The 17753-nt window shown below is 37.4% G+C and overlaps 1 protein-coding gene across 1 annotated transcript; it reads left to right on the plus strand.

Annotated features, from left to right (window-relative positions):
• The first annotated feature begins 799 nt into the window (after positions 1–799).
• On the plus strand, positions 800–16749 carry NTRC (NADPH-dependent thioredoxin reductase C). The gene is made up of 10 exons (XM_088954930.1): positions 800–1420; positions 1820–2033; positions 2168–2273; positions 6677–6942; positions 9394–9673; positions 11013–11120; positions 12919–13005; positions 13882–13986; positions 15015–15145; positions 16489–16749. The coding sequence occupies exons 1-10, from the start codon at positions 1198–1200 to the stop codon at positions 16547–16549; spliced, it is 1581 nt and encodes a 526-aa protein (XP_088811056.1). The 5' UTR covers positions 800–1197; the 3' UTR covers positions 16550–16749.
• Positions 16750–17753: the final 1004 nt, after the last annotated feature.

A 17753-nucleotide genomic window follows, 5' to 3' on the forward strand; every position in this document is an offset into this window, starting at 1 on the left:
ACCGCAAGAGCTGTTGAGAGGGACGGAGCCATAAACGCGAGTGATGAGTTTGTCTTTGAGTTAGAAATTCTCCATTTTCAGGGAGACGTAGAGTTTTCCACAAGCATGGTCCATGCTATCATCTCTGTTACCGCCATGAGAGCTGTCTGCTGGGTTCTTAGGGCGTCTTTGAGAATGTCCAAACTGCTTAAAGCCACCCAGGTATGCTATTTAAAATTTTGAAGAACAATGAATTGCAAATTCAACATTTCAATCTTTTAGTCAATTGTTTACTCATGATCTCAATCGTCAAAAGATTTAGAGATTTTGCAAACGATAGGAGTGAGATAGAGGCTTTGCAGAGATTTCGGTTGCTGAGCTTTGTTATCAGTAGAGATAGAGGCTGAAATGAGGACAAATTTTACATTCATGTAAGGTAAACATCTCAAAATGATTGACAAAGGGTGGGAGACGTTTGCTTGGTTTCTCCTCCTGATAATAAACCAAAATGATTTCTCCTCTATCCTTCAATGAATAAAGCAATATGGGACTATGGGTTAGGAGGCTGAAATGTCTCTCCAATCTCCATAAAAACTTTACAATCAATCAACCGGGATCGTAAAGGTGGTAACCAATCATCTATCATGAAGGATTATGATTGGTCAAAGCCTTTTGAGGTACCATATCTTTCCAGCTTAATACATTTTCCCAAATTTAACCTTAAACATTTACTTAGGCTGTATTTAGTTTTAAAGAAAAGGAAGATAAAGGTAGGGAACCTATACAAACCATTATATATAGGTTTCCCTACCTTTTCTTTCAAACCAAACACAAAAAAAAAAAAAGAAGCCCAATAGCCCAAGAGCCTTTCCTCCTTTCTCAATTTGCCTTTATCGGTTGCACCGTTAGAAATGTAAACGACGACAATAACGGTAATACGGGTGAATAACTGGTCCGAGTTTCTCTTCCAGATCGAATCAATTTCAGACCGTTCATAACCATCCATCAACTAACATCTCTAGTATTGACGGTCTAAAACTGAAGTACACTTTATCCATAATATATCCAAGATGTACATATTTTACTGGCTCGGATTCAGAGAGAGAGAGAGAGAGAGAGAGAGAGAGAGAGAGAGAGAGGGGAGTGCTGACGAGAAGTTCCCTAAAACAACAGATTACCGTCTACAGACATCGCAGCGTAGTGTATGGTCGGAAACAGATGGCTGTTAGGATAGGAATCGGAAGCGTGACCCACCAAACAGCCATGGCTTCTCCTTCTCCCTCTCCTTCCACCTTCTCTAAGACTCTTCCTAGCCCCAACCGTGTAATCCTGGTAACTGGAAGACGCTTTGCTTGGGTTGGCTCGGTCCGAACTCATAGAGCTTCCACTTATCTCCCAGTAAGAGCTTCAGTGTCCACAGAAGGCCTCCCCACCTCTTCGGGTAAACCATACGTTTCTCTCTGTCTCTCTGTTTCTCTCTCTCTCTCTTTCTCTCACACACACTCCCTCTCACCTACACAATCACACATATGAAATTATGAACAAATACCGTTTGAAACAATGCCCCTTTTAAATTGAACTGAAACTAGTTTACTGTTTACATGTTCTTTAGCAGATTTTCTATAATGTGCATAGAAAAGGAAACCACTTGATAATAATTTCCGTTCATAGCTGTTCTATCAAAAGTAGATTTTTATATGTATTTTTTCCTCTTTTAAGCCATTGAAGTTGGCTTTATATGGACTGTTATCAGTTGGTGCTTCTGTGTTCATGGTTTCTCTCTTTAATGGGGTATAATCTTATTGTTGATTCTTTTGTACGATGGCTGGGTTTGTTTCAGCTGCAAGTAAGGGTGTTGAGAATGTTGCAATCATAGGCTCAGGTCCTGCCGGATATACAGCAGCAATCTATGCGGCTCGTGCGAATTTGAAGCCAGTGGTATTTGAAGGTTACCAAGTAGGTGGTGTCCCAGGAGGCCAGTTAATGACCACCACTGAAGTGGAGAACTTTCCTGGGTTTCCTGATGGAATAACTGGTCCGGATTTGATGGATAAGTGAGATATTTAGCTTGACACACCATTCATTTCTGTGGTGTTTTGCCATACCTTGTGTACAGAGTTCTATTCACATTTGACATTCGAAATGGTTGAGAATTATAATTGTGTTGTTTCTCATTTTTATGGAATAGAATGCGGCGGCAAGCAGAGCGCTGGGGAGCAGAGCTTTTCCAAGAAGATGTGGAATATATTGATGTGAAGAACAGTCCCTTTACCATAAGGAGTAGTGAGCGTGAGGTAATTATTTTAAAAAGTAATGAGGTCATATTATGAAGGTCACTTCCCACCATGGCTTTTGCATTGGCTAAATTTCATCTCTGTTTCTTTGGTTTTTAGGAACTCCAAACTTTATAAGTTGGCATTCAACTATATTGTGTACAGTATTTTGGTATTGCAACAATATTTTGAGATATTATTCATCAAGAGAAAATTAAATCTTTTAGAATTTACTAGCATCTATTTCTATTTTGGCAAACACTGAGATTGATGATGACATGAAATTTACAATCGTGTGCTTGCTTCCAGTTTAGAAAGATTTTTGACATAGCCCATCTTTAGCCATTTGTTAGCTTTTTTCTATTGGAAATTTTAAGATTATGACAATGCTAAGCCTTGCAATGTCTATAGAAAAGTTATATAATATCACTGAAGTTGATATGGTGGACATAAGCTATAGTTCAAGAAATATGGGTTTGTAGAGATTGCGACTGGTAGGCTATGCCTGTAGTGAGTACAGAAGGGGGGGGGATCTTGTGCTTATGCATACAAAATTAATGTAGGAGCTGAAATTGAAGAGAGAGTGTGGAGAAAGAAAATTTCAAATTTTAAAAAGAATATGAGAATTGGGGGCTGACAATCATTGTTGTGGCCTAGCAATCTAGTTGCTCCTAAAGGGAAGTCCATCAGGAGTAGACCTCTTCATGGGAAGCCTATTGGGCTCAACGTTACACTGTTTTGGGTTTGGGCTTCAGGTCAGGCCCGTTCCAATTTTGGCAAAACTTGAACCTTGGTACAACTTTTTATGTGTCTTTTTGTAAGGGAAGTGGTTCTTTCTCCATGTTTCTCTATTAGTACATTGGCCACTTTTGCTCAATTTTTTTTGAAACTTTTTGGATATATAACAAAGAGGGAATGTGTTTCTTTTTCAGAGGCCTAGAAAGGAAAACGAAAGCGATAAAAGGAAGTTTCAATACAATGCTTGAATTTCTTTGGTTTGAAGAGAATTAGGAAAATGTAAATATGAACATTGTACATAATTACCCATATATTCCATAGGGATGCACAATCCCTCCCTGAAGGAGAAACTGTTTTTACTCCAGATTTTATTGAAAATTGACGATCAATTTGATACAAAGAAAATTTCTACTTCTGTTAAGCAAATATTATTTTTTGATCACTAACAGAAATTTTATAAAAAGAGATATAGGAATTACAACCAGGAAGGAGGGGTAAAAAGACTTAACCCTCCCTAACAAACTGAAAAAACATATTACAATATAGCCCAAAAAAGATTTGTTCTTCCCACCCCCTGTTTGGCCAAGGTATCAGCCATGGAGTTAGTGCACCTCTTGGCCCATTGAACCCTTACAGACATATTCTGAGTTAACTGAGTAATTTTCTTTCTTTCATTAGAGAACTTCCACAATCTGGACACTTCCTTCTACAACCCTTTAATAGTCAACTGAGAATCTCCTTCCACCAACAACTTACTAATATTCAGTTGTTTAGATCTTTTAAATCCTTCTAGAGCTGCCAAGATTTCAGCTCTCAATGAGTCCCCCCAGCCTATAGGTCCTGAGAACTCCTCATCCCTGAAGATACCGCCTATACCAGAATGGCCTGGATTTCCTTCACTGCTACCATTGAAGTTCAATTTGATCAAACCCGGATCTGGTGGAGTCCAAACAGGTCTAAGAGCTGTGAACATGGGAGCTGACCGAGCCACTTCATCCCACTTTCTAATGATGTCTCCTACTGAATAATCTTCAAAGAGCTTCAAAGGCTTGACCCAAAGAGCCACCCTAACATAAATAAGTTCTATGATGGCTTCCTTACTTTTTTCTTTATCATGAAAAACTCTTTGATTTCTTTCTTCCCAAACCGTCCAACAAACAGCAGCTCTAGCACAATTCCACAATATTTTCCCTCTCTTTTTTAATCCCCTCACTGTTGTGGAGCTAAACAAGCTTTGCACATTAGAAGGGGAGGTCCACCTGCAACCAAATAGAGAAAAACCAACACCAGATATCTGAAACAAAAGGGCAAGAAACAAACAAGTGATAACACCATTCTTCTTATATAAGATTCACCAGTGTGGGGATAAACACCAATTAGGCCTTTTCTTTTGAAGTGGGTCACAAGTGTTACACTTTTTTAGGCATGCTTCCCAGCAAAAAGCGCCTACCCTAGGAGGAATTGGATTACCCAGATTTCCCGGACTGGAAAAGAAAACCCCGGAACCGGACTAGGTTGTGTCAATGCTTTGAAGAAGGAGGATCAAGAAAAGATACCCGAAGGGACAAGAGACCATACCCTGGAGTCCCCAGTTGAAGGCTCAAGGACTACCTCATCCAGGATCTTAAGCAAATTCAAAATGGGTTCCAATTCAGGATCTCTAAGTGCCCTTCTAAAACCCAGGTTCCAACCTATAGCAGAGTTAGACACGGTAGCAAAGGTGGCTATAGGTTCACTTTTAAACCTAGACAGAGCAAACAAAGAGGGAAACTGCTCTATCAAGGGGAAATCCCCCACCCAAATGTGTTCCCAAAAATTAACTGACAAGCCAGAACCAAGATCATACCTGATGAAGGGAAGAAAAGATTGAAGGATGGCGTGGATCGACTTCCACGGAGAAGCTCTTGAAGCCCTAGATGAGAGTCCTGGATCCCAGCCAGTTGCCTCTTGCCTATGAATACTTAGGATTATTTTGGCTCACAGGTTCTCCCTTTCTTTAGACCACCTCCATAACCATTTCCCTAAAAGAGCTACGTTCTTCTTCTGGATGTTTCCCAGCCCCAGACTCCCTTCACTTTTGGGTCTTGTCACTAGATCCCACCTAACCTGAAGGCATACATAGAAACTATGTAAAACGTTGGGCTTCTTGATGATGTTATCATAGTCTGCATTGCTGGATTATACATCTATGGGCTTTTTGTTTAGTGGTTGGCGATTCTTTTTGATCCATAATGGAAATTCAATTGTACTGTAGTCTAGAGCAAAGATGGGCCTCAAAGAAATCCCATTATGGAGGAGGGTAAAGAATATCAGTAACCAGACTTGGTGGAGTTCGTTCTGGCATGAGTAAAGCATTGGTCAAAGAGGAAATGGAGAGGGATGAGGTGTGAATGGATATGGTCAATCATCATGATAAATGGCTTCCACTGAGCTGGTTGGTGCAATATGAGGTCCAGCTTCTGAATTTACATTTAGAAGGTATGGGAAGGGGATTATAATGGTCCAGAGGTGGGTGTGGGGCTACTGTCAGTGGAGATGATGGGGGTGGAGCCCATGGCATTGAAGCAAACTGGCAAGGAAGCTTATAAGGTCATAAAATTGCTCAAATGGGGGTATTTTGTAATCTTAGGTTGCATGAGGCAGGGACCGCAGGATTATTGAAAGGGGTATTTTCACTTTTTCAGAAACATGAGGTAGATGTAGAATTTGTAGGAGAAAAAAATGAATTGTGGTGTAGGGGCTGGTTTCTGATCTCTGGTACATGGGAATGGGATTTGGATTGGAGTTATTTTAGCTGGCTCATTCAGGTCATATTAGTCCTTTGAAGGACATAAATGAAAAAGAAAGGCACAAGTGCAAAGAAGTCTACAAAATAATACAGTTTTCAAAGAATATCAGAGCCCTCAGGGTTTGGTCCATGTCTATTTCACAATAAGTATCTTTAATTTGGATTGTCCTACATATGAACTCTGTCTCTGGGCTACTTGAGATTTTTTTTTGTCCTGAAATGGAATATTAGTGCATTTTCATTTTAGATTAATGCAGCATTTTCAGAGATGCAAAACCAACCCTTTGACTCTAGGGATCAGAATGTTGGAAAATGACACCCCTTCCTCCTTCATGATCTGTTGGAGCATTGGAAGGAGGAGCTAATAGTATTTTTGTGAATATTGAATAAATGTGACTCCTCTAAGTTGTTTTAGGAAAAGGTATAATTCTGTTGTTGGTCATGTTAGAGAAAATATAACTCTCTGTTGTGAATATTGAATAAATCTGAATCCTCTGAGTTGTTTTTTTGGAGGTTGAAATGCCATTATTTGTGGTAGTTCTTGAGGACTTTCAGTGTGTATTCCAGGATCACTGAGACAATTTTGAACCCTACTGATAAAAAAAGAACTAGGTAGTTGATCTTGTTACTGGAATATTGTTGATACCATCCGATATTTGGGCCAATGAAATAATATATGGAAATAGATAGGTAAGATTTAAAAATGATTTCCTTTAGTTTTTGTAATGATAAGTTTAGGGTATTGTGTTAACATTACTGAAAAGTTCAATATTGCTTTATCCTGTTGTGTTTTTAGTTGATCTGTGCTTGGAATCCATTAAACTTGTCCGTTAATATTCAAGATTCTTGTACATACTGCTTATAAGGTCCTTACATGGTGTTTATACATTGTTTGCAGGTAAAGTGCCACTGTGTTATTTTTGCTACAGGAGCTACTGCAAAAAGGCTCAGGTTACCTCGTGAAGATGAATTTTGGAGTAGAGGAATTAGTGCTTGTGCAATCTGTGATGGGGCATCACCACTTTTTAAAGGGCAAGTTCTTGCTGTTGTTGGTGGAGGTGATACAGCTACAGAGGAAGCACTGTATCTTACTAAATATGCCCGGCATGTACATTTACTTGTACGTAAGGACCAACTACGAGCATCCAAGGCCATGCAAGATAGGTGAGTCATGATGCATTTCCCACTTTTCATATATAGCTTCTCTCTTATGCATCCTAAATCTTATGTGGTTGGTTTATGTTTTGCCCAAAAGGAAAACAAGTCAAAAGGTTTAAATCATTATGCTACTGGTAAAATTAAACTATATGTGTTTTTTTGACACATTATTTTTGTATTTACATGTATGGACTCCTATTATTTATTATTGCTTCCAATCATTGAACTGTTTCCAGTTTCTGCTAGATTACATTTTTCTAGTCCATTTAATCTCTTTGGATTCAGTTTATTTGTTTTCTCAACAATATATAGCATGCCATGTGGCTTGAATTCTTTCTATATTACTAATTTTATATGTAATGGAATACAGTAAAGATGTATAGAAGAAGTTACAGCTTGAAAGCTGCCCATATAACAAAGTGTTAGTTGTAAATGATTTTCCTTGCAACATTGGTGAATTTGATAAACACTAGTTCATAAAGTAGTAGGAATTACTAAGAATTAGCTCAGATAGACCACTAGAATAAGAATCATATTGAGGTTGATATAGGAATGGAGGCAAGGAAAGAAACTGTGGAAGAAGAAATCGATTTTCTTCATATTCTTGTACCAATTGCAATTTTATTATTTCTTCAGCTTTTTCAAATTTATTTTCTTGTTTGTTATTATCATAAGAATAGGTTTAGTTGTCTTGGGTGTGTTCTCCAATGTGCATAGTGTTTTTTTCTTGAGTTTCATTCAACACCTGGTTTGAAAAAACATTTATGATTAAAACAAACCAAGAAAACATGTTCTTGGTTGTGTGTTCTCCTAATCTTTGCTTTCATTTCTGTATATGTTTATTGTACAGTTGGTTTTTTCCTCTGGATATTGAACCTAGAAAAATGAAGTTTAATACGAGCAATTACCAATACTCCCAGATAGTCCTGATGGAGGATGCCTTTTTTTGGATTTATATTCTTAAGAAGTTACTATGATCATTTACAAGGTAGAGAAGTGACTACATCATCTGATGCAGGACCAAAGAAACTAAAACAATATGGCCATTACCCAATGTTGGTTCCAGCTATCTGGGGAGGGGGTGGACTAGATATAGTCCTGACCTTTGGCATTTTTTGCACAAAGTGGTCATGGTAGGGCATTTTGGTCATTTTACATGTTTTCCTGGGCTCCAGTCCAGTCTTGTATTGCTTTGTCTAATCATTGTTCAGTTGTGTTCAGAATTCCATAATTCATAATCATAGGATGGATATTTTATATTTAGTAAGTATTGTTGGAGTGATTGAAAGTAGTAGTTGGTTTTACATGAAAGGAGTTTATAGACTGCTGCCAGTGAGTAACCAAATTCAATCTTGATAGGTGTTCTTTAGGAAACCCCAGATCTTCAGGTAGTGGTGGAGTTTTTAAATATCACTGAAGGACTGTTATTTTGAGTTTTTCTGGTCCAGTGGGAGAAGGCAGTTTCTCAAGGTTAGTACCATATCCAGTCCACCCCTCCCCAGACCCAAGATAGCTGGGACCAATATTGGGTAATGTCTTTTCGGCATTCAACCCAATTTCAGCTTCAGCCATTAAGGATCTCATAACTTTCTCAACAATTAATTTACTAAAAGACAAAACAGTAAGCCATTTAGTTTAGCCACTTTAACTGTTGTTAAATGACTCCCCAGATTCCCTTCTAATCCTAATCATACCACTCCATTAGACTCAGTCCATCCCTAAAACTAAAATCCATTAACAAACCTTAGAAACACTTACTCCTTTAATTAATCTATCCTCTCTGAGAGCAGTCCTATATTGATTTGATACTGAAGTACTTATCAAAAAAATAAAAAAAGTACCTGTTGAACAAAATTTGTGAGCTATCCTACCATTCTCTCTGTTTGGTTACCTTTTGTATATGGTCATTTATCTTTGACCTTATAATTCTTCTTTCTTATATTTTAATCCCTCTTTTCTATTTTTGCCTGGTAACTGATCATAATTTATTAATAGATGTATTAGAAGTAAGATACAGAAAAGTATATAGGCTTTATTTATCTCAATTATAAGAGGGAATTTTTGGTATAGCAATTTGCCCTGTCATATTTGCATTGTAGTTATAGGCAAATGGACTCATAATCACTCAACTATTGCCCAAATTCTTTTAAAGTTGCAGTCATAGGGTTGCTGTATTTACAAGCAATGTTTTGTAAATAACCATAAATAAAGTGGTGTAACTATTTGTTCCTTTCTCTTCTCCCTTGTTTAAGCCCATGTGCTATGGTGCATATGATCTGGCCCTTGGCTGCAATTGAAGATTCTGAAGTATTTTACCTTTACTATACTTGGTCATGAAACATTTTTGCATTTAATAACTGACTTTCTAAGCGCGTTAGTTGCTAATGAAAATCTGTTTGGTAGATTTTCAACTCCCTGAATGTTTGTTTAACAGGTTGATTATGGCGAATGTTTCAGAGTTTTCAACAATCCAAATATTACCTTGCACTTCAATACAGAGGCTGTGGATGTCGTTAGCAATAGCAAAGGCCAGATGTCTGGCATTTTGCTTAGAAAGGTTGATACAGGGGAAGAGTTGGTCCTTGAGGCAAGGGGCTTGTTCTATGGTATAGGTCATACTCCAAACAGTCAGTTGCTGGAAGGCCAAATTGAACTTGATCGTGCAGGCTATGTGTTGGTCAAGGAGGGCACTGCAAAAACATCTGTTGAAGGTGTCTTTGCTGCTGGAGATGTGCAGGTAATCCTATTACCAAATTATTATTTCTCAATTCCTATACTTTGTTTCTCTCATCATATATCTTTAGGAGGCTAGTTTATGGTACAGTCACCTTTTTACTTTGGCTTAGAATCCTATCTGCATAAGTGGTTCAACCACGGGGCCATATCCTTTGGTGGTAGGGAATATCTATCCAATTAGACACTTGGTTATCTGATTCACAAAATCTATATCTTATTACTGTTATTATTGAGGTTATTTATTGTTTTTCACCCATCCAACTGTGGTGCTCAATGCTTCTACCATTTTCTGGGTATACCCCATTTGGGTAGAAGTGGCCATTACTTGGTGTAATGGTAAAACCTCTGGCTGTCAAACATGAGAATGCAGATTCGAGTATGAGAGTGGCCACTGTATAAAAGAATGCTAAAAGTTAGGATTGTAACCATTCCACCGCTTCTAAGACCCCAGATAGCTGGGGCTAACATTGAGAATTGGCCTTTACCATAATAATTCAGGTTAGTGCATAATTGGGAATGAGTTTACAATGTATTGCAGGCAAGATATGCCTTTACAGTGCTAGGGAGCAAAATTTATTTGTTTCTTATGATCTTATCCATAGAAAACTAGTTATATATTAATTAATTGAACGTGAATATACACAAACAGACCCCCAAGACCCACAAAATTAAACAACCCTATACAAAATGACTCAAAACATGAAAAACCCAGAGGCATGAATAAAACCAAAGCACAATTGCAACATGAAAGCCCCCTCCCCAGCCCCCAAAATAAATGAATAACACAGGTAGGACACCCCAAATATAAGCAAACAAAAGTCTAAGCCATCTTTCAGCAACCCTTACCACAGATTAGTATAAGCCATCTCAACTTACTAAAGGGGATTCCCAACTTTCAGCAATGAGCAACCTTTACGACAAATTAGAATAATACAAAAACACTCTCAGCAACATTTGAATGTTACTGTCAAATGGGTGAGAAGAACATCAAATGGGATGGCAGATACTCTAGCTAAACAAGGGGCTAGGAGACCCCAATTGTTTTGGGCTGAACTGTAAACTGTAATTTGGAAAAGAACACTCTCAACCTGTTGTAATTTTCTGTTCTAACTCTAATAAAATATTATCTCATTGATAAAAAAAAGCACCCTGAAAGTGCTTGTAGATTCTCTTTCATGGTAACCATACTTACATTGTCTCCAATAAGAATAACCAATGTAATCATAATAGATGGGGAGGTTTCTTACATAAGTCACAATCTATCCTTTAATCTGGATTTCATGTATTTTTTTAGTGAATTAGTAACCATCTCAGAAATCTAGTTTCATTTCTGTGGATAGGATCATGAATGGAGGCAAGCAATAACAGCGGCTGGATCGGGCTGCGTTGCTGCTTTATCTGTTGAGAGATATCTTGCAAGCAATGATCTCCTTGTTGAGTTTCACCAGGTACTTGAGTCATGTATATTGCTATTTTGTTCATAGCCCTTATTCAGTGTTCTGTGCTACTTTTTTTCTTTTTGGACATTTTTTCTTGAAATTTATTTTTAGGTTCTTGGTTTTCTCAGATAAGTCCTAGTGTTTGAAGCATTCTCCAACTGGCTGTCACTCTCAAACACAGCCATACTAACATGCCATGCTATCAACCTCAAATAAAGATACTTGAGTCCTGTATATTGCTATTTTGTTCATAGCCCTTATTCAGTGTTCTTTGCTACTTTTTTTTTTCTCTCTTTTGGACAATTTATCTTGAAATTTATTTTTAGGTTCTTGGTTCTCTCAGATAAGTTATAGTGTTTGAAGCATTCTCCAACTGGCTGTCACTCTCAAGAGCAAGATCTTCATTGTAGTGTTTGACAAAAATACCATGTAGACAAGATATCAGAATCTCTTTGGACCTTTAGGGTTGTTACTTTAGAAGTCATTAGGGGAAGGAATTCTGTATCAGAATCTTGTTGGACCTTTAGGATTGTTACTATAACAGTCATTAGGGCAAGGAATTCTGTGCCGGAGCACTTGTCTCATTAATTTTTCAGAGAATTCATGAAGAAATTTAACCCAACAAAGCAACGTTTCATGGACCTATAACCATGTAAGAATTCTTCGAAGAAACATTAATTCTCTTTTTAAAGTTATTTCATCCTTAAGGATCATTTTTCCAAATCAGATCCATGCTCCAAGTTTTTCATACTTCACTCTTGATCTTTGTTGCAAACTTGTCTATTTCCTAAACCACAAAAGGAGGTACTTCCTAAAAGCATCCCTCCCGAACCTCTCATCTTAAGTTAAAACATTCTCATGCTCTTTCTTATAAGGATGATTGATCTCTTGAGAGGTTTGGGTGATGTTCTGGTGAACTTCTCTCTGAAAGTGGAAAAGATAGCTACCTGCGTCTAGTTTTAGAAGTAGATAATCATTTTTCTCTCGTGTATAAAATAGGAATAGTAAAGACACTTAAAAGTAAGAGTTTTTCTTTTGCTTAAGAAAATTTGAAAATGTTCTACCAAATGTACTTCTGATCTTTTCTATTCTGAAGTAGAAAAAAACTTCCTGAATCCTGTCTAATGTTCCCTTGTATCTCTTGATTATGAAGCTCGAAAACCAAATTGGATGTCTAATTTCAAATACTGAAGGATCATGGTTCAGGGTTTAACTATAGAGATTTGGATCTGCACATTTTGCATCTCTGTATTTATCATTTGCCTTTTTCCAAAGGCTTTTGCTAAGGTCCTTGTATGGTACATTTATCAAAAAAAGGTCTTTGTATGGTAGAGAATATTTTTACTTCTTCCTTCTTACCATTTGATCATTTTAATGAAATTCTTCCATTATCAATTATAATTATAATAATAATTTAATGAAGAAAAAGAGAAATATGATCAACATTTTTCTTAATAATTGGTTATAGCTCGAACTAGTACTGCTCCAATAAGAGAAAGGTCTGGATTCTATTCTATTATCTCATCTTTTTTGTGTGTTAACATCATGCAAAGTACATATTTTAGTTTGAAAGAAACTTCCTATCCACTCTGATGTTTCTATGCCTTTTTTAATGTATGTTTACAAAGTGTTTTCATTTCTTTCTTTATCTTTGGTAAAACAAAATGAAGTATGATGATTAAATTTTTCTATGACTGAAAGCTACATATTGAGATTGTTGAAAGCATCAAAGTTTTAAGAATACAATATTATTGCAAAGAAGGCTAAAATTTACACATAATCATTATTTTTATTTTTTTGTTGACAGCCACAAACTGAAGAGGTTAAGAAGGAGCTCACAGAAAGGGACATACATGAGGGTTTTGACATCGCACTCACAAAGCACCGGGGCCAGGTATGGTTTTCTTCAGAAAAGGTTAAAAAGTCTGAAACAGCTAGAATGTTATGCGTCCAGAACTATGCAAAATATATTCTGGTAGGTTGCTCCTAAATCCTGGAAGCGAAAATAGGAGGAACAAAGTAGTAGTTTGACTGTATTTCAGTCAGGAACAATTGCAGAATTTTGGCCTGAAGGAGAATTTATCTTTTCACCCATTCATTGGGTCAATTTGGTCTTCTGTATATGTATCCTGGGTCATAACTTTTTTTTTCTTTGACCAAGGTGCCATCTAGGGTGTGTGTCACTAGGTCTAGAAGAGTTCATTGCCGTTATTTTCTCTAAATTCGGTTCAGTTTTAATGGATCAAGAGCAGAGATATTTCTCTCTTGTATTTATAGTCCAATAGGAGATTTTCGTGTCCTTTAAGTTTTAGTAGATATTGGAGTTTTAGGTGTCACCAATACTTGTCTGTTATTCCTTTTTTTCAGACTTCGATTATTATACCAGAAGGTTAAATCTCACTTGCACATGCAAAGTTGCAAGCACCCTTAGAAACCACCGTTTTTTCTTGATAAATTCCTTAGAAACCACCCTTTATCCATCTCTATGACCATCTCTATCCCTACATGTCTAACACATAATTTTCCATTCTAGTAGAGTCCATCTCTCTTCCCTTGCTGAAAAGGCTTTCTATCCAAAGCTTGGGTAGTTACCCATTCCTTATTGAGTGAAGAGAAGTGAGGACTTTACCCTCATTCCTTCATCCTCCCTATCGGTTTCTTGATCTTGAAGAAGCTATCTGTTTTTTGTTGAATTTTGTCTTAATCCATTTAATCAATTTTTTCCATATATTCCACTGATAATTCTAAGCTTGAGCTGTTCTTTTTGCAGTACGCTTTGCGGAAATTGTACCACGAAAGTCCAAGGCTTATATGTGTGCTATATACAGCACCAACATGTGGTCCATGTAGGACCTTAAAGCCCATTCTGGGAAAGGTATCATAGTCACTCGGTTACTTCAGCATTACATGTTACTCAAGAATGTTTTGTTTAAATGCACATTTGCATGGTAAGGTGATAATGGTTACTTACATTTCAAGAATTATTAACATTGTCTTTCATACATAATTTTGATGTTGGCTGGGAATACAGTTGCATGAAATAACTGTTGAACCAAATGATGCCATGAGTGGTTAGGGAGATACATCTAATTAAATGCAATTGTAAGGGAATATCTTTAGAGCTAGATATTGATAAAAATTTCTTTTCCAAAATAATTGATTTAACATGCTGCTTCTACTTTCTGATCCACGATGCAGTTTTGCAAAACATCTCACAAGTTATCAAGGACTCAAGTGGGGGGGGGGGTGGTCAGGGTAGCCTCTTTTTGCTAAAGTGCATGTTTTAGAAAATGAAAAGCTAATAGATCATGTATTTTTCCTATTAAAAAAATTGAAAAACTAATAGCTAAACAGAATTAAATGAATATTAAAAAGGAAACAAATCAACAAATTAAACAATTAAATGGAAATTAAGGATTCTTCTTCTTTTTTTTTTTCCGAAATGTAGAAATTAAGCGTTCTTTTGTTTTTTTTTCAATTCTATCAAAGTAAAAAATTTCAGTGCTGAACGGTAAAGAACAAACAATAATGTATGTGTAAGAGGATGAACTCATACACCACAGGTCAATTGCAGCCATCCATCAAGAATCGACCGTGGTTGATATGATATGATATACAATCTGCAGCCATCCATCAGTTGATATTATATGATATGATAACACCACAGGTCAATTGCAGCCATCCATCAGTTGGCAAGAAATTGTGCCTACTAAGTGACTGATATGATATACAATCTGCATCCTTTACGAGTCATGCCTATCATGCCCATCAATACCAATGAAAACATTATTTGTTCCCTTATGGCATTACAATAAATGCAAGGATTTTTTTTTTTTTGGGGGGGGGGTAGGAACTTACAAGGATTGAGACATTGGTATCACACTCTGCTTTATCTTGTGGCAGGTAATAGATGAATTTGATCAGAATGTACATTTTGTTGAAATTGACATAGAGGAAGATCCAGAAATTGCAGAGGCAGCAGGAATTATGGGTACACCATGTGTTCAGTTTTTTAAAAACAAGGAAATGCTCAGGTACACCATGTGTGAACATGTGGAAATGCTATTTCTGCTGTTTTTCCCATTCTCTAAAATGTTTCAATTAATTGCTTTATGTTTAACCATTTGATGGTGGCTATCTGGTAGCTTTCTCAATTGCTTTTTATAATTTTATTCACAATAAACTGTTCAGCATGACAGCACCTTCTTTGTGGTCTTGATGGCCCTTAAGGTAGCATATGCTAAAAAAAGGAAGTTTTGTTTATTTTGAGGGTGTGTTTGGTTTGCGTCTAGGATCAGAATCAGAACTGGAATTGGAATCACCTATTCCTGATGCCTGTTTGGTTCAGTTGGGAATCAGAATTGGATTTCGATTGTTAATTTCAACTAGAAGCCGGAATTGGGAAGAGGGAAGGAGCTGTCACTGTTAATACTGCTGCCAGGTGCCAGGCTGCCAGAAGCGGTGACAATGATAAAGGGGGGGAAGAGGGAGAGAAAAAAGAGGGGGTGGAAGAAGAAGGGAAGAAAGAAGAAAGGAGAGGGAAGGAAGAAGCCACTGCTGCTAATACCTTCTGCAGTATGTGCAGAGGTGGCAGTGACAGAGGGGAGGAGGAAGAGGGAGAGAGAAGAGGGGGCAGGAGAAGAGAGGAGGGGAGAAAGAAAAGGAAGAATGGGAAGAAGGCCCGTGACACGTTGAATGAAGGCTGGCTGGCAACTGGCTGGTTATCGACATTGGATGAAGGCCTGTGAAAGTTCAGGCCTTTGGTTGAATAGGAAATGGAGGTTATTTTGTAAAAAAATTGCATTCCTGATGGGGGGGGGGTAAAATGGCCATTCCCTCATATGGGGGAATCCCATTCCGCCTATTAGTGGAAATGGTATCCCATTCTGATCAAGCAAACGGTTGGAATTGGGAATGGGCCCTTCTGATTCTGATTCAATGTGTCAATTCTTGCGAACCAAACACAAAAGGTATAGGATAGAGGTCCTGTATAATTCTTGGGAAGGTAAAAAGACATTTGTAAAGCATATTACTTTTTTGTCAAAAAATTGCATTCCTGATGGGGGGGGGGGGGGTAAAATGGCCATTCCCTCATATGGGGGAATCCCATTCCGCCTATTAGTGGAAATGGTATCCCATTCTGATCAAGCAAACGGTTGGAATTGGGAATGGGCCCTTCTGATTCTGATTTAATGTGTCAATTCTTGCGAACCAAGCACAAAAGGTATAGGATAGAGGTCCTGTATAATTCTTGGGAAGGTAAAAAGACATTTGTAAAGCATATTACTGTTTTATGTGGATGTTTGGCTTTAAGTCTATGAATATGCATGTTATTATTTCTTGGTGACCACCAACTGTTGCTTTACTGGATTTGCAGGATTGTATCAGGGGTAAAAATGAAGAAAGAATACAGAGAATTCATTGAGGCAAATAAATGAACGGAACTCATTTTCCGATTTTCTACTTGTGTCTAGTGCTTTTATTTTTCTCATCCGGTTTTGTTCCATTCAAGCATATGATTGGAATAAATCTGTATTCCTGTATTCTTGGGTGAACCCATTAAATTATATTAGTGAAGTTTACACTGTACATCAAATTTCTTTAGCGCATGATTCCAAAAGCAGTTTTGAAATTCCAATCTTGATGTTGCATTCAGTTGATTTGTACATCTAAACCACACTAAAGAACTTTATTTTGTATTATTATTTCATGGTGCTAAGGGCCATTGGTTGGTGCAATGTTAAATCTCAGGCTAATAAGCATGAGAACAGTGATTTCAATCCAAGAGCAGACACGTTATTAGGGTTGCAAGTTGGGTACCCGATTTGAAAAACTTACACTGCATTGGGCCCCGGCTTTCAGGTTGGACCTATTCAAATTTTATCAAATTCCCAATAGTTGAGACTCTCCCTTGTTTTTAGATTTGTCAAAGAGAAATTTACCACCTCTTCCGCTTATTATGCAAAAGGGTCATTGCTTGGTGCAATCTTAAAATCTGGGACTGACAAGTCGAGAGAAGGAACGTTCAAATTTGCCATTTTGTAGAATAGATGCCAAAGGTCAAGGCCCTATCTAGGATCATTATCAACGTTAACGGCTTTTCTATCTGCCCGATCCACTTTTTGGACTTATTTTTAGGGAAAATTTCCGACTAGTACCTAGTGCTACTTTGGTCCTCAAAACTTGACAATTTAGTATCCAAATTCAGGTTCAAAAAATTGGCACGTATCGGCTGGGAGCTTCTTGATACACCCCTACAGAAGGTGTATCGGGGTTTTGAACGGTTCAAGGGTGAATGGACCTTAAATTGGCCCCTTTGAACCGGATTTGAAAAAAAAAACTAAAAAAAAAAAACAACTGATACTACCCGATATGTCGGTAAGGCATATTGGGTATATCGATATTTTGAACCTTGCCCAAACTTTCAAAACGTGTCAATTTAGTACCTACTGTTAACCAGCCATTAAGTGACATGTGAAAAGACACAAATGCCCTTCAGGTGTCTTCTAATTTTCTTTATCAACCATTAGACAAGTGGTGGACAGCACAACCGTGCATGCCATTCTCTTTCATATTTGCATGATTTTTTTTTGTCTATTTACGCATTTATCCTATTTATGACAGAATGTGCTCTGGTAATTA

Source organism: Nelumbo lutea, chromosome 7 (assembly GCF_056320005.1).
Source record: "Nelumbo lutea isolate HS-2025 chromosome 7, American lotus-T2T, whole genome shotgun sequence".
NCBI classification, from domain to species: Eukaryota; Viridiplantae; Streptophyta; class Magnoliopsida; order Proteales; family Nelumbonaceae; genus Nelumbo; species Nelumbo lutea.